Source organism: Geotrypetes seraphini, chromosome 3 (genome assembly GCF_902459505.1).
Source record: "Geotrypetes seraphini chromosome 3, aGeoSer1.1, whole genome shotgun sequence".
NCBI classification, from domain to species: Eukaryota; Metazoa; Chordata; class Amphibia; order Gymnophiona; family Dermophiidae; genus Geotrypetes; species Geotrypetes seraphini.
Window position 1 is genome coordinate 260,684,133 of NC_047086.1, and position 24,282 is coordinate 260,708,414.

At 42.7% G+C, this 24,282-nt stretch overlaps 1 protein-coding gene across 2 annotated transcripts in view; it reads right to left on the reverse strand.

The window, feature by feature from the left end:
- The window catches only part of RIOX1 (ribosomal oxygenase 1), a 368,994-nt gene that overhangs the window by 103,821 nt on the left and 240,891 nt on the right, over positions 1-24,282 (reverse strand). For both annotated transcript variants that reach the window (XM_033936262.1, XM_033936263.1), the window contains exons 9-10: positions 21,392-21,570; positions 5,913-6,017 (exon numbers count right to left, since the gene is read on the reverse strand). In XM_033936262.1, the coding sequence (XP_033792153.1) occupies positions 5,913-6,017; positions 21,392-21,570 (284 nt within the window). The remainder of the gene's footprint in view (positions 1-5,912; positions 6,018-21,391; positions 21,571-24,282) is intronic.

Consider the following 24,282-nt stretch of genomic DNA (forward strand, 5'->3'; position numbering starts at 1 on the left):
ATCAAATTCAACAATTATTATTACCACTGGCTGCTTCTAATTTAGTAGTAGCTGGAGATTTCAATGCTGTAATGGATCCAATTATAGACAAAAAACCAAGTAAAATCATAAAATCTTTAGGACTAGATAATTTAATACAATCTTGTAATTTAATAGATATATGGCGTATCCTTCATTTTAATGATCGGGAATATTCTTTTTGTTCTCAAGTCCATAAATCTTTTTCAAGAATTGATTATATATTTGTAAATAATAACATAGCGCAGCATGTATCAAAAGCAGTAATTGATCCCATTATAATTTCAGACCATGCTGGTGTGTGGATTAACCTTCAGAATTACAATATTGATCAATTTAATTCAATATGGAGATTTAATAATGATTTATTAGCAGATTCGAAATTCTTAGAAGATCTTAAAGCAAAAATGCAAGAATTCTTTCAACTTAATACTTCTGATGACATTAATATAGAAATTTTATGGGATGCTTTTAAAGCAACAATGAGAGGAAATATAATTTCATATTCAGCTTTTATTAAAAAACAACTTAAAAAACAATATGAAGATATGGAAAAACAAATAAAAATTTTAGAAAATAAATTAATTACAAAATGGGAAAACAATACATTACAAGAGTTGTTAAAAGTAAAAGTTAAATATATTGAGATTTCTTCTCAAATTGTGAGGAAAGATATTTTCAATAAACAAGTACAATATTATGGCAATTCAAATAAAGCAGGAAAATTATTAGCAAATTTTCTTAAAGCAAAGAAAAGAAAATCTAAGATTATTGCAATTAAAGATATACAAGGTAACACACATACCAACACAAAAGATATTATAACACAATTTCTTGATTTTTACAAGGAATTATACACTTCTAATTCTTATAAAAATAAAGAATAAGACGGATTAACTTTCTTAAATTCTTTTATTGGACCGAATATTCCGGATCATATAAAAGGAAGTTTAGAAGAACCTATATCTTTAAAAGAAATAGAAACAGCATTGAAGTCTCTTAGAGTTGGATCCGCTCCAGGTGGAGATGGTTATACTGTTGAATTTTATAAATCATTCCAAAATATCATATTACCATATCTGTTAAATTTGTTTCAATATCAAATAAAGAATGAAAATATATCTGGTACTATGGCAGAATCGATAATTATAGTCTTACCAAAACCAAACAAAGATCCTACTCTGGTTTCAAATTACAGGCCTATTTCATTATTAAATGTAGATAATAAATTAATGGCTAAAGTATTAGCATTAAGATTGGCAAAAGCTCTTCCTTTCATTATTGATGTACATCAAACAGGATTTATTGCTAAAAGACATTCATCAGACAATACTAGACTTGCATTCCACTCATTAAATTTAGCAAAAAATATAAATGATCCAGCTTTTTTAATTTCTTTAGATGCAGAAAAAGCTTTTGATAGAGTGGAATGGAATTTTATATATCAAGCTTTACAATGGTTTGGTATAGGATCCGGTTTTATTAAAATGATTCAGACATTGTATAGCTCTCCTGGAGCAAGATTATATATTAACAATAATTTATCAACTAGATTTAACTTGCATAGGGGAGTTAGACAAGGATGCCCTTTGTCTCCATTACTTTTTGATGTTGTCCTAGAACCTTTATTAATTGCAATAAACAAAACTAGGGAAATAAAGGGAATCTCGTTTACCAGTTTTGAATTTAAATTATCTGCATATGCAGATGATATATTATTATATTTAAGAGAACCGGAAATTACTATTCCATGTATGCTTAATTTAATAGAAAAATACGGTACATTTTCTGGATATAAAATTAATTGGAATAAATCTGAAATCCTCCCAATTAATGTTCATTGTACCAAAGGATTATTTGATCCATATTCATTTATTTGGAAAGAGGATGGAATAAAATACTTAGGAATTATGATCAAAAATACAATTGAAGACACAGTCAAAGAGAATGAAAAACTTTTATTGAAAAAAATAACAGAAATGTGTGAGCAATGGAATCCATTACATCTTTCTTGGTGGGGAAGAATTCAAACAATTAAAATGATGATATTGCCTGTAGTTTGTTACCAAATGAGTATGATTCCAATATTTTTTCAGGGGTCATTTTATAAAAAACTTAACAATATTCTTACAAAATTTGTTTGGTGTGGGAAAAGACCAAGAATCGCTTTAGTATCATTACAAAGACCAATTATGGAAGGGGGGGTAAATTTTCCAAATTTTTATAGGTATCATCAAGCCTATATTTTAAGACAGGGTATGTATTGGATCCTCCCAGATCTCTTAGAAAATGTACCAGATTGGCTGTATTTAGAATGGCGGCTCCTGTTCCCTTTACATCCAGAACATTTAATTTCTATATCAATGCCTATAAGATACAAAGAACACAGAATCTTATTAGATACTTGGAAAACATTAAGATACATAAATAATCTGACACCAGAACCAATTGCTAAATCTCTAAATCAATCAATATGGGTAAACTCCAGGATCAGAATTGGCGGAATTAAAATCGTCTGGAAACAATGGATAATTGCAGGAATAAGAACATTAAATGACGTCATATCAGAAGGTTCCTTGCTTAGTTTTTCACAATTGCAAAATAAATTTAGACTAAATAAAACACAATTTTTTAAATGGATGCAATTGAAGCAAGCCATTCAGGTAGGGTTCCCTGAATGGAAAGATCTTAATACTCAATATAGTTTGCAAGTTTTATGTTTCCAGACGGATTTCTTGGGTCACCAAGCCGCAAAATGGTATAAATTAATAAATGGATTTCTAAATAAAAAAAAGAAAACTGGACTTAGGGATATTTGGAGCATTGAGATTGGACAGACAATTTCTGCATCTCAATGGCCAAAATTCTGGTCCTGGAGATTAAGATTAACAAAGTCAGCATCTATGAGTCAAACATGGTTATTTTTATTACATAGAGTGTTATGGACCCCGACGCGCTTGCAAAAGATAGATAATACTAGATCTAATAGATGTTGGCATTGTAAAATAGAAGTAGGGACATTGGATCATTTAATTTTTTTTTGTCCCTGTATAAAAGCTTTTTGGAATTTAATTGGCCCCAAATAAATATATTACTAGAAAATCACGTTGGACTCTCATATGATACCATATTATTCGGTACTGCAATGAGAACACAGAGTCCAATATCAGCAAATAATAATAAATTACTTTTAATATTGACAGGAGTTGCCATGCAGCAAATCACACAAAATTGGAAAGATTTTACCAAACTAAATTATACATTCTGGTGGAACTCGGTATGTCACATTTACAAAATGGAGAAAATTTTGGCTTTACAACAAGGAAATATTAAAAATTTTAAGAAAATATGGGATCCATTGACTAATTATTCTAGAGATCAGATATCTTAACACATTGATAATAGTAATATAGGGTTAGGGTGGGAAATATAGATATTAATATGAAAGAAAAACGGAAAAACAATTAATAGGGGAAAGGGATGAATATTTATGATATGATTTTGTACATACAAATATATTTTATTATACATTTTATATTATGTGATTCATGTATTGAAAGAATGAAAATTCTATAAATAAAAATTTAAAAAAAAAATAATAATAATATTAAAGTATACTAAAGTCCTTTGTGCTTCACCCACTAAAGGCATTGTAGTCAAAAAAAAAAAAAAAAATTCAAAACCGACGCCGCGGCTCCTCTCTCGATCCCCGCCTGGTGCGGTTCGAGAGACAGATCTCTTTCTGCCTCTGCCGGCGGGGACCACCGGGGCCTGGGTGCGGCGATGAACTTTGTCATCCGGAGCTGGGAGTTGAGGGCTTAGATCTCTTTCCGCCTCTGCCGGCGGGGACTGCCAGGGCCTGGGTGTGGTTGGGAAGGGGGGTCTTGCCTGGCAGGGCCGGCCGAATCCCGTGCCTGCTCTCCTTTGCTGGCCCCTCACTCTGCGTCATCTAGCGCCGCCACATCCCGACAGATCAGGACTCAGGGAACACGCGGCACGAGTGCACATGCGCGCTTAGCGTTTTATTATTATAGATATTTAATCCTATATAATAAAACCCTAAGCGCGCATGCGCACTTAGGGTTTCTTGTTCCTTGCTGCTATGTTTTGTGATCCGTGGCCGGATTCTATTTTAGAATGCGGCGGCAGGGAACACTCTGGAGCTTCCCCCCGCTCCCGCCCTCACTCACTGCGAAATGAACCACTGTCGCCGCCGCAATTCCTTCTGCTCCCCTCTTTGGAGTGTGCAGTGCAGGCCCTGCATGTGGACCTGGAGGCGCACCGAGAGTGTAACAGGGTTCCTGTGCAGCTGAGCGCAGTCTCCAGGCGGCCGCAATCTCAGCAACCACCAGTCTTCCTCCCAGCTTGCGTCCAGAGCCTTTCCGGCACTACAAATTTCGTGTCCCAGTCCGCCCCCAGCGACAGGTTGAGTGCCACTTCGGTCTCGAGGCCCAAAAAGTGCAGGTCCAGGGCGCTGCCGCCACCCAGCAGCAAGGGGATGCAAAGGCAGGCGAGAAGGAACAGTGGCGGCCTCTCTTCCATGCTTCCTGGAAGCAGCCTGTATTTTGCTGGCTCTGCCAGTGACTCGCCAACCTGCATATCGGCGGGGAGCGGACAATGTAATGATGACGCCCGACCCACAGAAGGGGAGGGGGAGAAGAGAGTATGAAATACTGGACCAAAGTGGAAAGAAATCGAAGGAAGAGCAAGGGAAAGGGCCGATCTTTTACCTTATGGAAGAGGATTAACCAAAGAAAGACACGGGGAAAAAAACTGGACAGGGGAAGAGAGCTGTGACGGTAATGAGACAGCTATGTTAAATTATGGGGGCCAGAACTGGGAGGTGAGAGATAATGCATCTTAAGGGGTAGGGAGAGACCTTGATCAAAGGGAAGAAGATGAAATGGGGCAGATGAATTGGAGGGGGAAAGGGGGCTGCTTTGGGGGAGGGGTGTGCTGGGAGGCAGACAGCTTTGCTTGGGAGGGGGAAAACAGAAGGGGGGCCACGGAGAGACAGTTAGGGATGAACTGGAGGGGGAGAGGGAAAGGGAGCTGCTTTGGTGGAGGGGTGTGCTGGGAGGCAGACAGCTTTGCTTGGGGGGGAAGACAGAAGGTGGCCACGGAGAGACAGTCAGAGAGGAACTGGAGGGGGAGAGGGAAAGGAGGCTGCTTTGGGGGGAGGGGTGTGCTGGGAGGCAGACAGCTTTGCTTGGGGGGGGGCGGGGAGACAAAAGGGGGCTGCTTTCTAGCACCCATTAATGTAATGGGCTTAAACACTAGTCTCACAATAAAACATATTGTGGGATTCATTTTCAAAGCACTTAGACAAATGAAGTACCATATTAACCTATGGTACTTTCCGAGTCTAGGTGCTTTGAAAATGAGCCCCTATATCTAAATGTCTATAATCCAAAAGTATCATGGACTTCGGTCCATATTTATCTCAAAGACTAATTTTTTTTTTTAACTGATTGGGTTCATATGCTTTACTGTCTGGAAGAAAAGTATACTATCCAAAAATATGAGGAAAACATCCATTATCCAGAATGAACTTGAATTCCAAGTATTTCAATTATATAGCATTTTATCCAAATTACAAATCAGTCTCAAAAGTAAAAATTAAAAATTGTATAATTTAGAATTTACAATACAGTATCTCCACTTGCATGAGTATTTCAGAGGGGCTTCCCTCATCCATTCTTTTACTGTATCAGCCACCCAAAGAACTCTGAATAATTATCTCTCATCATTCTAGCAATTCAGACAAAATCATCTCTATCTACATGTGTTAATAGACACTACCCTGGAGGATAATAATACTCAGAATCTGGTTCTGATTATGCATATTTCTGTTAATGCCAAGGGTAGGTTTGTGTGCACAGAACATACATTACCATGTCAGAATTCTGCACGCCCATATACTCAAGGTAATCTAAAGGAAGCCCTTGTCGGAACTGGACATCATCTTCAATGGCTACCTGCAAAGCTGCAGGAAGGAGCTAGAGAAAGAGAAGTAATGTACTTTTAATCACAAGTTCATTTTTAGAAGTAACCAAGTGAATCAGGAATCAAAATGGTTTGCGTTCTTCCTAGTCTTTTATAACAGTTAGAGGGCATAAGCACAAGATGTCAATATTGCCACTTGCTTCAAAATCCTACCATGTCATAAGGAGATGACTGAGTAGGAATTATTTTTCAATATGATGTTTAATATATATATGGCACTTGACAGACAAAACTGCAATCTAACAACATTTTACAGTGATGCAGAAGTGGCGAGAGGTAGAAAAATTCTATGAATACAAGAAAAACTGTGGTAAACAAAAAATTCCTTCTGCCTGTATCAAAATATTAAAGCTTGAGCACATACAACCACATCAAAGAATTTGTATTAAAAAAAAACAAACCTGATGAATAGAAATACTCCACTTACAAACTCAAGAGCACTATTTCAACGGAAGAAAAGGCCTCAGGTATTATCACGGCAGAGCTTGAAAGTTCAAACCTCCTCCACCCACATCATCGGCCGAAAAACTTCCGGAGAGAATGTGCTACTGCCACTACTCAAGCAGGACTGAGATCACTAGCATGATTTTTTTGTCAGCTCCGGTGTTATGTACTTGACCACACAGAATTAGATCAACGAGGAGGGAATAGACAGTTACTTCTTCAACGAAAGGAGCAACGTTGGATTTACAAGCTTGATTCTGTAATACCCAAAGGGTTAAATATGTGCATAGACTGGTATTATTTCTACTAAATGTCTGGTCTATACTGCATATAGCTTTTGAGAATGAGATTAAATGAACTGCGCTTCTAAGAAGACCAATCCATGTTTGCCAGAGCTGAGCTGGGCAATCAGCAAAGAGTAGCCGACGTTCAGCACATGATCGACGTGGAGTAGATCGATTGGCACAGCTCTCGTTAAAATTATGCAAGAGAAACCACTACAGCGACAGGACGCTGGTAAGAGCAAGAAAGCAAACAATGCAGCGAGTACTACAGTTAATATATTCACCACAGTTCAAGGTATCATATAGAGATACATAAAATGATCTTATATGCTTTTTTCACAGATATATGTGGGGAAGTGAAAGTAGATAAAGCCCTGAAGAAACGGTTGTATACTGTGAAACGTTGGCTATTATATTGTATCACTGTTACCTACATAAAATGAAAGGCTGCTAGTGATCTCATTGCATTACATTGCATTAGTGATTTTTATCCTGCAGTTACCTTGCGATTCAAGGCAGATTACAGAAGAGGATTTCTGGACATGTCCAGTCCTGCTTGAGTAGTAGTGGCAGTAGCACATTCTCTCCTGAAGTTTTTCGGCCGATGATGTGGGTGGAGAAGGTTTGACCTTTCATGCTCTGCCGTGATAATACCTGAGGCCTTTTCTTCTGTTGAAATAGTGCTCTTGAGTTTGTAAGTGGAGAATTTCTATTCATTTATTTATATTTATTTACTCACTTCCACAGTTTTAAATAGATTAAAAAAAAATTGCCAGTCAGATTTTAACTCTCTTTATTTCAGGAAACACAGGGATATAATGGATAATAAAGACTGAAAAGGAAAGGAGGAAGGACTTAAGAGATGCCACAGTCATCAGTTTGTTGCCTCCCTTGTAAGAACATAAGAAGTTGCCTCCGCTGAGGCAGACCAGAGGTCCATCTTGCCCAGCGGTCCTCTCCCGCAGCGGCCCATCAGGCCTAATTGCCTGAACAGTGTCCCTGACTAATTTTGTAACTGCCTCTAATCCTATCCCTATAACCTACCTCTACTCCTATCTGTACCCCTCAATCCCTTTGTCTTCCACGTACCTATTCTTTGAAGCCCTGTAGCATGCTCCTGCTTATCACATCCTCCGGTAGCGCGTTTCATGTATCCACCACCCTCTGGGTGAAAAAGAACTTCCTGGCGTTTGTTCTAAACCTTTCTCCTTTCAGTTTCTCTGAGTGCCCCCTTGTACTTGTGGTTCCTCATAATTTGAAAAATCTGTCCCTGTCTACTCTTTCTATGCCCTTCATGATCTTGAAGGTTTCTATCATGTCTCCTCTAAGTCTCCGCTTTTCCAGGGAGAAAAGCCCCAGCTTTTTCAGTCTGTCAGTATATGAGAGGTCCTCCATACTAGAGAATGACACGGTGGCGGTTTACCCGCGGCCACCGCATTTAGCCGCGGGTAACCCGCCAAAACGGGGAACGAAAACTAGCAGTCACTGCGGGGACGGGGACAAGGCCATTCACTGCCCCATGGAGCGGTGAATGGTCTTGTCCCCGCAGTGAAGCATGAAGGATCGCGCGGTTCCCGCAGCCCACACCCGCCTGCCCAATCGATCCTAGTGATTAGCCAGCTCTCTCCCTTCTCCTCACCTTAGTTTGTAGGTTTTCTTTTTCGGCGACTATCAAAGAGCCGCGCACCCGCTGCTGCTCAGTTTCAATCTTCTGCTCTGACGCAACCGGAAACAGGAAGTTGCAGCAGAGCAGAAGATTGAACACTGAGCAGCCGCGCGTGCGCGGCTCTTTGGGAAAGTGTGTAGGTCGCCAAAAAAGAAAGCCTGCAAACTAAGGTGAGAAGAAGGGAGAGAGCTGGCTAATCACTACGATCGATTGGGCAGGCAGGTGGGGGCTGCGAGGACCGTGCGATCGCCCGTGTTCCCGGCTCAAACTGGAAGGAGGGAGTGAAAAGGAAAAGGATTCTGGGCCAAGGGGATGAAAACAGAAAGAAAAACCCACAGCAGGAAAGAAAGGGAAGGACAGGCAGGTGAGCCAGATGCTAGAAGCAGGGGGGGGGAAAGAAAGAGGGAAAAAAGCTAGATGGGGTTGAAAAGAGGAGACACACTGGTATGGAAGAGGAAGATAGGGGAAATCTGGACACAGGAAGGTAACAGAAAGAGGGGAAATTATGTGCATGGGGCATAGGGACAGAGACATAAAGGGGACATACCATGGGGATGGTATATGGACACAGGGGGGGGGGGGCAATGGCAGATATATAGGGGAGATATTAGAAATGGGGAAAATAGGAGCACAGAAGCGAGATGGTTTGTGGGGATGGGACAGGGACCGAGCTCGCAGGCTCCAGTGGCTTGCACAAATTACATTGTAACGTGCCATGAAAATAAGAGGGAGATAGATAGGCCACGCGAGAGGAGCTGAAGGGTGGTAGAAAGGAACAGATGGTAAAGGAGGGAGGGAAGGGTGGTGGTGGAAAGGAATAGGACAGACATTGAAGGAGGGTAGAGAGGAACAGACCCTGAAGGGAAATGTTGAAGACAGAATGGGAAGAAGATGGGTGCTAGACCAATTGGGGGGGGTGGGGATGAAGGGAGAGGCACAGTAACAGCAAATGGAAGACGCAGAGAGAAGACACACAGTGGATGGAAGGAATTGAATGAGAAGATGTGGAAAGCAGAAACCAGACAACAAAGGTAGAAAAAAAATTCTATTTATTTATTTTTTGCTTTAGGATAAAGTAATATATTAGTTGTGTTGATAAAAATTTATAAACAAAGCCCTGCTAGCTGAACCTCTCTTTCTCTAGTTCAGCAGCAGGAACTTTGATTTATAAGAAAGGAATAAGCTAAATATTACAGTACTAAGGCTTATATGGATGCAGCTGGGACGGTGACGGGGCGGTGAATGGGAGGGCAGTGGCGGTGACGGGGCGGTGAAAGGGATGGCGGTGACGGTGAGGTGAAGGGAACGGCGGTGCAGAGGATGGTGGGCCGGGGATGGTGGCGGGGACAGATTTTTTCCCCGTGTCATTCTCTACTCCATACCCTTTATTAGCTTAGTTGCTCTTCTCTGGACTCTCTCAAGTACCGCCATGTCCTTCTTGAGGTACGGCAACCAGTACTGGACACAGTACTCCAGGTGCGGGCGCACCTTTGCACGATACAGTGGCAGGATGACTTCCTTCGTCCTGGTCATGATACCCTTCTTAATGATGCCCAACATTTTGTTTGCCTTCCTTGAGGCTGTGGCGCACTGCGCCGACGCCTTCAATGATGTGTCTACCAGCACTCCCAGGTCTCTTTCAAGGTTACTCACCCCTAGCGGTGATCCCCCCATTTTGTAAGTGAACATCGGGTTCTTTTTCCCTACATGCATGACCTTGCATTTCCCTATGTTGAAGCTCATTTGCCACTTTTTGGCCCACTCTTCCAGCGCTGTCAGATCTTTTTGGAGATCTTTGCAGTCCTCCGTGTTTTCAACCCTGCTGTATAGTTTGGTGTCATCCACAAATTTAATAACCTCACATTTTGTTCCTGCCTCCAGATTGTTTATAAATATATTGAACAGGAGCGGTCCCAGATCCGACCCCTGCGGAACTCCGCTCGTGACCCATTGCCAGTCTGAGTAATGGCCCTTTATTCCAACCCTCTGTTTCCTGTCCGCCAGCCAGTTTTTGATCCATCGGTGGACCTCCCCTTGCACCCCGTGGTTCTTTCGTGTGGTACCATGTCGAAGGCTTTTTGGAAGTCAAGGTAAATGATGTCTATAGATTCGCCTTTATCCACCTGGCTGTTTACCCCCTCAAAGAAGTATAATAAGTTTGTGAGGCATGACCTGCCCTTGCAGAAGCCATGCTGGCTCGGCTTTAGCTGCTCAGTGTTTTCGATGTGTTCCCAGATGCTGTCTTTAATCAGCGCTTCCATCATCTTTCCCGGGACCGAGGTCAAGCTCACCGGCCTGTAGTTTCCTGGGTCTCCCCTTGAGCCTTTCTTGAAGATGGGCGTGACATTTGCTATTTTCCAGTCTTCAGGAATCTCTCCAGTTTTTAAGGATAGGTTGCATATTTGTTGAAGTGGTTCAGCTATTTCGTTCCTTAGTTCCTTGAGTACCCTTGGGTGAATGCCGTCCTGACCTGGCGATTTGTCGCTCTTTAGCCTGTCTATCTGCCTGAGGACATCCACCTTGCTCACCTCTAGTTGGACCAGATTTTCATCCTGGTCTCCTTTTAGATTCTCCTCGGGTTCCGGAATGTTGGTTGTGTCCTCCCTCGTGAAAACTGAAGTGAAGAACTCGTTTAACCTGTCAGCTATCTCCTTTTCCTCCTTTACCACTCCCTTTCTGTCTCCATCATCCAAGGGTCCCACTTCCTCCCTTGCTGGTTGCTTCCCCTTGATGTACCTGAAGAATGATTTGAAGTTTATTGCTTCCCCCGCCAGTCTCTCTTCATATTCTTTTTGCTTTCCTAACCACTCGGTGATACTCCTTTTGATGTTTTTTGTGCTCCTTTTGGTTGTCCTCTGATTGGTCCTTTTTCCATTTTTTGAATGATGCCTTCTTGTCACTTATCGCCTTTTTCACTGCATTTGTTATCCACACTGGGTTTTTTGTTCTATTTTTTTTGCACCCTTTCCTGAACTTGGGGACACACAGGTTTTGTGCTTCGTGCACCGTGCCCTTGAGTAAGGTCCAGGCTTTTTCTACGGACTCCATCTTCCTTGCGGTGTCCTTGAGTTTCTTTCCCACCATTTTCCTCATGGCATCATAATTCCCTTTTTTGAAGTTCAGTGCTGTCGTTGTAGTTCTTTTCACCTTTGGTGATCCCATTTCTAGCCTGTACTGGATCGTGTTGTGATCGCTGTTTCCTAGTGGGGCTAGTACCGCCGCCTCCTTAGCGGGTCCCCCTAGTCCGGTGAAGATTAGGTCAAGAGTGGCATCTCCCCATGTTGGTTCCGTGACCAACTGTTCCATGAAACAGTCCCTCGTGACCTCCAGGAATTTGGTCTCCCTCATGCAGTTTGAGTGCCCTATACTCCAGTCTATTCCCGGGTAGTTGAAGTCCCCCATCACCACCACACTTCCACTTTTGCATACCTGCCCCAGTTCAGCCTCCAGATCCTGGTCGATTTCTTCCGTTTGTCCCGGTGGGCGATAGTACAGACCCAATTTTATGTCTGCTCCAGTTCCTCCGGATAGCTTAACCCATAGTGATTCCAAGTCATCCGCCCTTGCTGTTGTTTCCATCCTGGTTGAAGGTATGGAATCCTTTATATATATATATAGCGCTATTCCTCCACCCTTTTTGTGTGACCTATCTCTCCTGTAGAGTTTGAACCCTGGTAAAGCCACATCCCATTTATTGTCATCAGTCCACCACGTTTCTGTGACTCCAATTATGTCTAGGCCCTTTTTGCTGGCTAAGACTTCTAGCTCTCCCATTTTAGCCCTTAGGCTTCTAGCATTAGTGTATAGGCAATGTAAGTCCCGGTTGTTCGCCTTTCTTGCTGGTTTTCCTCGTGGTTTGGTGCTCCTGGCGACCCCCTTGTGAGTTGCCAGTCCCCAAGCCTCGTCTCGGTCATCCTCCTCCTGTGGTGTGTCTGTTTCGTCCTCAGCCTGTTGTCCCTCTGGATTCCGTTGTTCTCTGTTAGTCCTGTTTGCCAATTTCATTTGTGTCCTAGACCCCTGCAATTTGTCCTTAGGTCCTTCTTCAAAAAAATTCCCACTCAGTCCTGAGCCCTCTTTTACAGTGTCCTTGTTCAATGTCCTTGGCTCTGGGCATCTGCATTGCGTCCTTAGGTCCTTTTCCCAAAATTTCCCACTCAGTCCCGATCCATTTTTTACAATGTCCTTGCTCAATGTCCTTGGCCCTGGGCCAACCTTTCTGGCCTAAAAGATAGGGTTACCAGATATCCAAATTTACCCAGACATGTCCTCTTTTTAGACGACTATCCAGGCGTCTGGACAGCTTTTCAAAACACAAAGCCAGTGTGGGGTTGGAGACGTTGTAACCCTTTATTTCTGCTAACACTAAGCCTTACTCACTTAGGGGTCGTTTTATTAAGGTGCGCATTTAGCGCATGCTACATAGATTAGCATATCTTAAAAGGACCCCTAAGTATCTTAATTAAAAATTTGGTCCGCGACTTAGCCTTTTTTTCAGATTTTGGCCCCTTATGTGATTGAGTTTGACACCCCTGATGTACGGCGACCAGTGCTGGACGCAGTATTCCAGGTGGGGGCATACCATAGCCCGGTACAGCGGCATGATAACCTTCTCCGATCAGTTCGTGATCCCCTTCTTAATCATTCCTAGTATTCTCTTTGTCCTTTTCGCCACCACCGCGCATTACGCAGACAGCTTCATTGACTTGTCAACCAGTACTCCCAAGTCTCTTTCTTGGGGGGACTCTCCAAGTATCGCATCAGACATCCTGTATTCATGTATAAGATTTTTGTTACCGACATGCATCACTCTATACTTATCCATGTTAAACCTCATTTGCCATGTCGCAGCCCATTTCTCGAGCGTGTTTATGTCACGTTGCAGGTCTTCACAATCCTTCTGTGTCTTCACTAGTCTGAATAACTTTGAATCGTCTGCAAATTTAATCATCTTGCTCGTCGTACCAGTTTCCAGGTCGTTTATAAATATGTTGAAAAGCACGGGTCCAAGCACCAAACCCTGTAAGGAAGTTCCTGTGGAATGGATGGAATGAATGGAAGCTTCTTTAGAGCTAGAGAAACACAGGTAGTCGTTATGATCTAAGAGGGGATAGAAAGTACCAAGAGCTAGATTTGCGGTGATCAATGTGGAATATCGCGGAGAGTGATGTCCATGTCGATGCCATATCAGAGCGACAGATTGAGGTAGCAAAGGACCCATTGGCCATATGCTGAGGCTGGGCAAGTACCGAGTGAGTCAATGTTGAGGTGAGGAGTTTAAAGATATCACCCAACTCCTGGTGGAAAAGCGCATCGAGCCTTTCATGGATAGAAAAACAATGATACCGCTGGCTTATCGGTTGGTACCATCGGTGCTCCGGCTTGCCCCTCGAGAGGATGACCTTGAAGAGAATGCACACATAGAATAATCTCTTTAATTTCATCTGGAAATCTCGATTTTTGATCTGATTGTGGTCTAAGAAAGACTTATGGATTATTTTATTTCTTGAATTTCCTGTTTGTACAAATCTTTCTGTATTTCTTAAACAAGTATGTTCTTGGATATAATTTTCAAATTCTTAATAAATAAAAAATAAAAAAAAGAATGCACACTTCGATGTAGGAGAAGCAAGCTGCAGAGTGGTCATCGCTTGGTCAGCATCAAGGGACTCGATGCAATAGTGACTTGCGATGCCAGTTGTATCTACTGGTACTGATGGCTCAACAGCTGGTACCATCAGTGCAGCAGGTTGTCTCAAATGGATGACCTCGATGAGGATGCAAACCATATGACAGAGACAACCTGCATAGCTGGGGAGCGGTGGCATCATCGAGTGGCCTGCATCAAGAGATGCTGTAGAGACCTATAATACTTGCAGAGAAGTGGATGCTTCTAAGCTGGTTCCCCCGATGCTGGAAGTCGATGTAGCTGTCACGTGCAAAGGTGCGAGGTCTTCTCCATCCCGGTCTTGAACGATTTTTTCATTGAAGTTTATGGCTCAATATTGAACGTGTCTGCAGGGTAGAAACAGCGAGTGCAGCCGATGTTTTCCGATTCAAGTCCCGAAAGCACTAACTGCAAAGGCCAGTGCCTGCCGCACAATTGAAGAATATTAACAGCGAATGTAAGACTGCGTCAGCCAAATTGAATTCAATGGCTGAGGGAAAAAGAAAAAGCTTCGTTGAGCAAAGCCCGCGAGGACAAAAGAAAGGAAAAAAAAAATGTTTCCCCACTCTTTTGTTTTTTGGGTTTATTTTTTTTAAAGAAAAAAAAAACCAAGTAAACTGAAGAAAAGAAGAAAAAATACTTGTGAGTGAAAAGACAAAAGGCAAAAAACTGAACAGTGTTCAGAAACATTACTTAGCTCCGTGGAAAACTAAGTACTGAGGAGAATGAGCTGGTAGCAATGGTGCTGCAGGGTATCGAGGGGTAGAAGATCTCAACGAGGATGTATGCCCAAGAGGAGATATAACCTGCATAGGAGGAGACATCTGTAACGATGTGGAGTTAATCCTTGATGATGTATCTCGGAGAAGTACCACCGATGTGGACACCATAGTATTGAAGAAAAACTGCTACATACAAGGCAATATCACATACAGGTTTGATAATCATCGATGCTACGATGTAAGAAGAACCTGGAGAAAGTATTGTCAATGAATATGCTATGCTTAGCATGGATCAGTAACCGATGCAGATAAAGAGGAGGCTCTGTACTTCAACCAATAACCTGCACCGATGTTCATCAATGAAGAGGAGGCACCATGACCATGTAAAATCAAGTGGTACAGAAGGGGCCACAGGCGTTGAAGCATGAGTGCCTGAAAAGGCAATGCACTTCAGAAATGACAACTTGTATCGTTCAGAAAGCCATGCATTAAATGAACTCGATGCTTAATTGGCAGGGCAGTATCCACTGTGAGGCATCGACATGGTTAAAACACCGGTACCGAAAGACATGCATCAACTGGAGTCGATACTAATATGCCACCGATGCACGTAGATGGAAGTATCAATGTCACTGCAATACACCTACGTCGACATGGTTGAAACATCAGACAGAAGGCATGCATCAAAAGTCTCAATGCTAATATGACACTGAAGAAGGTATGGAATAAACATCGGTACAGAAAGGTATGCATCAACCGGAGTCGATGCTAATATGCCACCGATGCACGTAGATGAAAGTATCGACGTCACCGCATTACACCTGCATCGACGTGGTTGAAACATTGGTATAGAAATGCATGCATCAACCGGAGTCAATGCTAATATGCCACTGATGCACGTAGATGGAAGTATCGATGTCACTGCCATACTGCGTCGATGTGGTTGAAACATCGGTACATGCATCAAATAGACTCGATGCTAATATGTCACTGATGAAGGCTTGGAATAAACATCGGTACAGAAAGGCATGCATCAAATAGACTTGATGCTAATATGCTACTGATGAAGGTTTGGAATAAACATCGGTACAGAAAGACATGCATTAAATGGACTCGATGCTTAATTGATAGGGCAGTATCCACTGTGAGGCATCGACTGGTTAAAACACCAGTACCAAAAGACATGCATCAACCGGAGTCAATGCTAATATGCCACCGATGCAAGTAGATGGAAGTATCGATGTCACTGCGATACTGCATCAATGTGGCTGAAACATCAGTACATGCATCAAGTAAACTCAATGCTAATATGCCACTGATGAAGGTATGGAATAAACATCGGTACAGAAAGGCATGCATCTACTGGAGTCGATGCTAACATGCCACCGATAAAGGTATAGAATAAAGATCAGTACAGAAAGGCACTACAGCACCAGGCAAGCGGCGAAAAGCTCACGCCCGCATTTTGCTTCACTCAGCCAAAGCATGGAGGCAGCCATCCAGCGCTGGAGGGGCAGGAGATTCAGCGCCGGACTGCCCGAATTTAGATAAAAAGTACTGGGGGTGGGGGGGGGGGGTCTGCCTGCCTGGATCGCCTGGATTAAAAAAAAAAAAGGTACCAGGGGTGGGGGGTGGGTATATTCGCTCCATAAGACACACCCATGTTTCTACCCCTTTTTGTGCTTTATCCCAGGACAAGCAGGCAGCATATTCTCACATATAAGTGATCTGCAAGCTAACCAGAAAGGGATGGTGGGAGTTTGGCCTTTAAGAAAATAAATTTTGTAATACTGACTGGCCGAAGTGCCCATCCCATCTGGAAAAAGATTCCAGACAATATTGTGAGGTGAAGGTATGAACCGAGGACCAGGTAGCAGCCTTACAGATTTCCTCAATAGGAGTAGATCTAAGAAAAGCTACAGAAGCTGCCATACAGAAGCTCTCCAATTGCAGTCCAGTCTGAGCATAACATAAGATGTACAGGCAGCCAACCAGTTGGAAATCGTTCATTTGGAAATAGAATGCCCCAACTTGTTAGGATCAAATGATACGAAGAGTTGGGGAAATGTACGATGAGGTTTTGTCCTGTCGATGTAATAGGCCAAAGCACGTTTACAGTCCAGAGTGTGAAAAGCCATTTCTCCTGCATGAGCATGAGGCTTAGGTAAAAAAACTGGAAGGACAATCGACTGATTGAGATGAAACTCAGTTACAACTTTCAGCAGAACTTTGGATGGGTGAGCAGAACCACTTTGTCATGGTGAAAAACAGTGAATGGTGGGTCTGCCACTAATGCTTGTAGCTCACTGACTCTCCTGGTCGAAGTAAGTGATATGAGAAAAACAACTTTCCAGGTGAAAAACTTGAGATGAGCTGTGGCCAAAGGGAGGCTTCATTAACCTGAAAAGGATCACATTAAGGTCTCAGAGTACTGGAGGAGGTTTGAGAGGTGGTTTCACACTGAAAAGTCCTTTCATGAATCTGGAGACCAAAGGATGAACAGTGAGAGGTTTACTCTCAACTGGAAGGTGGAAAGCTGTAATAGCACTGAGATGGACCAACAGATTTAGATTTAAGTCCAGAGTCAGACAGATGAAGTAGTTAATCCAACAGTAGTTCAACTGACAAAGAAGTTGGATCGTGATGATTAAGAAGACACCAGGAAGAGAACCTAGTCCACTTTTGTTGATAACATTGTTGAGTAGCTGGTTTCCTGGAGGCATTTATGATATTGCGGACAGGCTGAGAGATGTAATCCAGATGGATTCAGCCAGAGAGATATCAAGCTGTCAGGTGTAATGATTGCAGGTTGGGATATAGAAGGGATCCTTGATTCTGCTTAAGCAGAGTAGGAAAAATTGGTAGAGGTACTGGCTCCCTGGCGCTGAGCTAAAGTAGAAGGGAGACCCAATGTTGTCTGGGCCACCGAGGAGCAATTAGAATCATGGTGGCTAATTCCCATTTGAGTTTGAAAAGAGTCCACAACATGAGAGGAGTGGGAGGCAACGCATAGAGAAACATTTGCGGTCAATCCAGAAGATATGCATCGGCTTCCAGATGGTGGGGAGAGTATAGTCTGGAGCAGAAATGGGGCAAACTGCGATTGCGAGGAGCTGCAAACAAGTCCACTTGCGGAGTGCCCCACTGTACAAAAATGGGATGGAGAGCTGCAGAGCTGATTGTCCATTCGTGAGGCTGAAGAGTTCTGCTAAGGTTGTCTGCCAAGGAATTCTTCTCACCCTGAATGCAGACTGCCTTCAAGAAAAGGTTGCGAGCAGTCGCCCAAAGCCAGATTTTCTGGGACTCCTGGCAAAGCGGGAGAGATCCCGTGCCTCCTTGCTTGTTTATGTAGTACATTGCTATTTGATTGTCCATGCGAAGGAGAAGGACTTGAGGGCTCAAGAGATATTGGAAAGCTTTGAAAGCATAATACATCGCTCTGAGCACGAGTAAGTTGATGTGAAAGTTGATGTGAAATTTGTGCTCTGTGACCCTGACCCTGGGTCTGAAGATCATCCAGGTGCACCCCTGAGGCATAAGAGGATGCATCCATCATTATCACCTGTTGATCAGGAGGCAAGTGGAAAAGCAGACCTCTGGTCAGATTGGAGATTATCCACCAGTGAATCGACTGTTGAAGAGACGAGGTTACAGAAATACACTGTGAGAGATGATCTGTCGCTTGAGACCACAGAGAAGCAAGGGTCCACTGAGGAGTGTGAACGGGTAGCCTGGCAAGTGGGGAAACGGACTGTGGAGGCCATGTGACCCAGGACAATCATCATGCGTCTCGCTGAGATTGTGTTGATGTGAAGCAGCTGCTGACACAGGTGAAGAGCGTTTTGAAAATCTGGAGGAAAAAACGCTCTCATAACAGTGGTATCAAGAATGGCCCCAAATGAACTGGAGCCGTTGAGTCAGTTGAAGGTTCGATTTGGGGTAACTGATTTCAAAACTCAAAGTTTGAAGAAATGAGATGGTGTGAATCGTCGCGAGAGCAACATCCCGAGACGAGTGGGACTTGATAAACCGATCGTCCAGATAATGAAAGACCTGAAGACTGTGAGTTCGTAAGACTTCCGCAACCACAATCAGGCACTTTGTGAAGACCCGTGGAGAAGATGTACCGAACGGAAGTACCTTGTACTGGTAATGACGTTGATTCACTTGGAAACGAAGGTATTTCTGGGAAGCTAGATGAATCGGTATATGAGTATAGGCTTCCTTGAGATCCAGAGAGCATAGCTAGTCGTTTTGAACCAAGAGAGGATAGAGTATGGCTAGAGATAACATGTTGAGGGACCTGAGATCCAGAATTGGATGAAGTCCTCCCATCTTCTTTGGAACTAAGAAGTAATGGGAGTAAAATCTCTAAGTTTGCTGACTGAGGATCTTCCTCGATAGCATTGAAGAGGACTGCACAGGGTTGGAAGTAGCCTCTCTTGGAGGATGATCTGGAGGAAGGGTGTTGAAGTAAAGAATATACCCTTGGCGAATGATGTTTAACACCCAGAGATTGGAGGTGATGAGCTCACGATTGATGTAATACTGAAGCCGACCCCCTATAGGCTGAGGGAGAGGTTATAGAAGTGGAACTGTGGTATGCTCTGTAGGAACACGTCAAAAAGGCTGGGAAAGTTTTGACTGAGTTACACGGTTGGGTTTTTACCTGACGTGGTTGTTGCTTGTCTTTTCAGTGGAGGATGAGGAGGAGCAGAAGCCTTGGCAGAGAACCTGCGCTGATATGAAGGAGCAGGCTTAACAGACTGAGTGTGGCAGTGTCGGTAGATGGTCCGAAGAGCTCATCACCTAGACATGGAGCATTAGCGAGACGGTCCTGGTGATTTACATCTAGGTCAGACACTCTAAGCCGCTCATCAGTGGAGAGTGAAGCACGTTCTGGTAGGCCCTCAACATCCAGAAGTGAGATTGTCATTGACCAAGTGAAGACCCTAGTGATGCAGGATTATCGAATCACGATCAGAGAATTTGTAGATGAGGCGAAAATCAGCATTGTATCCGTTCATTCCATTTTGACTGAGGATTTGGGCTTCAGGAGAATTTCAGTGACGTTCGTGCCAAAGCTGCTAACAATCGAGCAGAAGCAACTCCGTTTGGAGATTGCACAAGATATGCTGGAGACTGTGAACAGTTATCCCAACTTCCTCAGCACAGTGATCACTGGTGAAGAGTCCTGGGTTTATGGGTACGACCCAGAAACCAAGTTGATGTCATCACAATGGAAGCATTCAACATCTCAGATGCCAAAAAAAGCAAGGCAGGTCTGCAGCAATGGCAAAGTCATGTTGACTGTCTTCTTTGACTCCAGTGGCATGGTATGTGTGATGTAATGTAATGTAATTTATTTCTTGTATACCGCTACATCCGTTAGGTTCTAAGCGGTTTTAAGAAAATATACATTTAAATTGAAAGTAAGAAGTAAGAAAGGTGCTTAATAAAATTCCCTTACTGTCCCGAAGGCTCACAATCTAACTAAAGCACCTGAAAGTTGATAAAGAAGTGAAAAAATAAAGAAGAAGATTAATGTTAAACATTTTAACTAGATAGCATAGATCTGATTAGTACTTTGGTAGTGGAATAGAGGAGAAAAAAGGAATAGATATAAAAGGGAGAACCGTTGGAAAATAGAACCTGGAAGAGAATTTAAATGAGGAGATATAACATAATAAAGGCAGAATTAAAAATAATAGATAATGTTAAAGAAATTCATAATATTACAAGGAAAATAAAGTAAAAATGAAAAATAGTGTCTTTAAACAAGATTCAGCGTTATTGATGAATTTGGAGCAGCAAGCGGTGTTGCTAGGGTAAATAGGATGCAGAAATAGAAGATTAGATTAGTATGCACCACATGGCACTACCAAGAGGGGTACTACCAAGAGGTTCTGCGTCAACTTCATAACGCTGTGAGACGCAAATGGCCGGACCTGTGGGCAGTGGGCAATTGGCAGCTCCATCATGATAATGCACATGCCCATTCTTCACATTTGATATGGAGTTTCCTGGCCAAACACAACACACCTGTGATTCTTCAGGCTCCCTACTCTCCCGATATGGCTCCGTGTGACTTCGGCCTTTTCCCCAAGTTGAAAATGCCCCTGAAAGGGTCCAGATATCAGTCAAGAGAAGACATCATTCAGAATGTGATGGGCCAGTTGCGATCAATCTCAAAAGAGTGGCAGAACCATTGAAAGAAGTGGCAGAACCATTGAAAGACAGTGGCAGAACCATTGAAAGAAGTGTGTGGCAGCCCAAGGGGACTACTTTGAAGGATATTAGTATAAGATTGTTTTATCTGAATACGAATATTTTTTATGAATAAAAGTCCGATACTTTTTGAACAGCCTTCGTATACTGCAGTGGACATTTAGTAACTCGTTCCTGCAGCATAACCCAACATAACCTAATCAACTCAACACTAATAACTCAACAGAGATATGCAAAGACTTTGCTATAAAGGACATCACCACAGTAAACTGAATTCCCTATATTCAGCCATCCTGACATCTCTGGCTAAGATAAAATTTAAGTGGTGAAGTTCCTCTGTATTTAGGCAATTTCCTACCTTTCCCAGCAAGTCCCCCCAGCAGTTCTTCTGATAGGAAGAAATTGTGATATGAAGGGAGTGTGCATCTGGAAGACAGTTCCCTTGATGGATAAATCCACGAGGAAAATATAATACATCTCCAGCTTCCACTATTGCATCCAGTATAGGCTCTCCAATTTCTTCTTGACTTAAGTTATCTAAAATAAATAAGAGAAAATATTAAATGTCTACATTGTACATATGTTTACCTTTTTCACAAGTCTTTAAAATAAGATTTTTAGTCTTTAAAATAAGATTTCTAGTCTTTAAAATAAGATTTTTGCACAAAATTAAAAAAAAAACCTCCAAAAACAAAAACTGAATACTTACCTAAGATCTAGGGAAGGCTTTTCTTAGTTTAAGGAAGCATTAACCAAATACCTAATATACGCCAGCTATTAGAACAGACTTTACCATAATGAGAAAAAGCAGTTATTTACCGTTAACAGGTGTTATCCAGGGACAGCAGGCAGCAATTCTCACATGTGGGTGATGTCATCCATGGAGCCCAGATGTGGACAGCCTCACAAGCAGACTTACTTGTAGAAAACAAAGAAGTTTCAAGTCTGCCGCACCGCGCATGTGCCTTCCTGCCCAGAACAGGGCGTGTCTCCTCCGTTCAGATAGCCAGCAGAGAAGCCAACCAGGGGAGATGGGTGGGTTGTGAGAATAGCTGCCTGCTGTCCCTGGATAACACCTGTTACGGTAAGTAACTGTGCTTTATCCCAGGACAAGCAGGCAGCCTATTATCACTTGTGGTTGACCTTCAAGCTAACCAGAATGGGATGGTGGGAGTGTTGGCAATTCAGGCCAAAATGGCCATCCCGTCTGGAGAAAACATCCAGACAATAATGAGAGGTGAAAGTATGAACCGAGGACCAGGTGACAGCTTTGCAAATGTCCTCAATAGGAGTGAATCTAAGGAAAGCTACTGAAGCCGCCATGGCTCTGACTTTGTGGGCTTTGACTTCACTCTGTAGATGCAGTCCAGCCTGACCATAGCAGAAAGAGATACAAGCAGCCATCCAGTTGGAGATTGTTCGCTTAGAAATCGGATGTCCCAACTTGTTCGGATCGAAAGAGAGAAAAAGTTGAGGAGCAGATCTGTGTGGTTTGGTGCGTTCTAAGCAGAAGGCCAAAGCTCGCTTACAGTCCAAGGTATGAGGAGCTGATTCTCCAGGATGAGAATGAGGTCTTGGAAGTACAATGGATTGGTTGAGATGAAATTCTGATATTGCCTTCAAGTATTTCACCCCGAGTGTAAAATTAACCTCCAGAAAAGACATGGAAGTCAGCTGGATCCCAAAAGCAGCTTGGGCTCTTTTGAACCATATGGAGAAAGACTTCTCTATCAAAGGAGATAGCTGATGACCAAGGAGAGTGATTCCTGAGACTGGGGTATATCCATAGAGTTGGCACATAGCCCCTGTGATTTGGACCCTTTATTGGCAGATGAGGACCTTTAGTGACTACAAGATGTGCTATTATGATTAACAAAGCAGAGACTTTCTGGGGCAAGCGAATCAAATTGTTAGCTCTCTGCTGCAGTAGAAAAGCTCAAACTTGAGTCATGTCTAAGAGAGCTCCGATGAACTCCAGTGTAGATGTGAATTCAAGACATGCTACCTAGCTTCACAAAGAGTCCCCTGAAATCTTTTCTAGATACACAGAGTTACTAGGAAGACAAAATGAACAATGAAACCCAAACTGACCAATCTTATCATTCCCATCTCTGAAAGGAATAAAGTATAAGACCCAACTTAACTCCTTTGGTACCAAGTTGCAAAAACATGGAATACACTACCAGTAGAAGAGATGCTTCCATTTGGGATCTTTAATGAAAAGTAGTGAAGTAAACTGACAACGCTACCAGCGTTTCTGTACTTTGATTAGTACCTTCTTCAGGAGTCTTCTAAAAAAAGTTAACAAAGCCTTAACTTTGTATTGTCAAGTATGAACAATCTGCATTGACATTTGTTTTCAAAAACATTTTCTGAAAATGTTCTTGTTTTAAAAGTACCCTTCCCAACATTGCCCTAATCGAGATCCACTCCTCTTGCACTTGGAAGGGAGAGATGTTGGACCCCAGGGTGCAGGGGAAGGAGAGATACTGCATGGGGAGAGAGAGAAAAATGTGGCACGTGATGGAAAGTAGGAAAGGAGTGATGCTGCATGGGGGGGATAGACCCAGGGCTCAAGGCAGGGGGAGAGAGACAGTGGACAGCAGAAAAGAAACAAATATTGGATATGGCAGTGGAAGGGGGAACAGAGAAGGGGGAGGGTAAAGTTAGATACTGGACCCAGGGTGCAAGGGAGGGAAAGAGATTTTGGGCATGGGGGTGGATGAGAATGAGGAAGAGAGACCCAGGAGGAATTGGATCCAGGAGCAGAAAGGAGTGATGGAGAAATACCTGACAATAGGAGTGAGAGAAGAGAGTGAGGTTTCTAAGCAGTCAGGCTCATGCCTCTAAAAGGGTTGAAATTCCAAAAGGATGGAGAGAAGATGGCTTCTAAAGAGACAATAAATTTCTGAGTACTGCTTTACTATATTGAGTCTCTCTCTTCTAGAGTGCTGATCTAATCAGTAGTGAGAAGTGAAAATATGGATTGAGGACCAAGTGGCAGATCTACAAATGTCAATAGGTGTAGAGCAAAGATGGACAATTGAAGATACCATAGCTCGTACTTTGTGAGTAGTGACATGGCCGCCTAGCATCAGTCAAGGAGATACAATCTGCTAGCCAAATGGATATTGTTCTCTTAGTAACAGGAACACCCAGTCTGTTAGCGTCAAATGAGAAAAAAAGCCGAGTTGCAGCTCTATAAGACCTGGTGTGATCTAAGTAGAAAGCAAGGGCTTAGTTATAGTC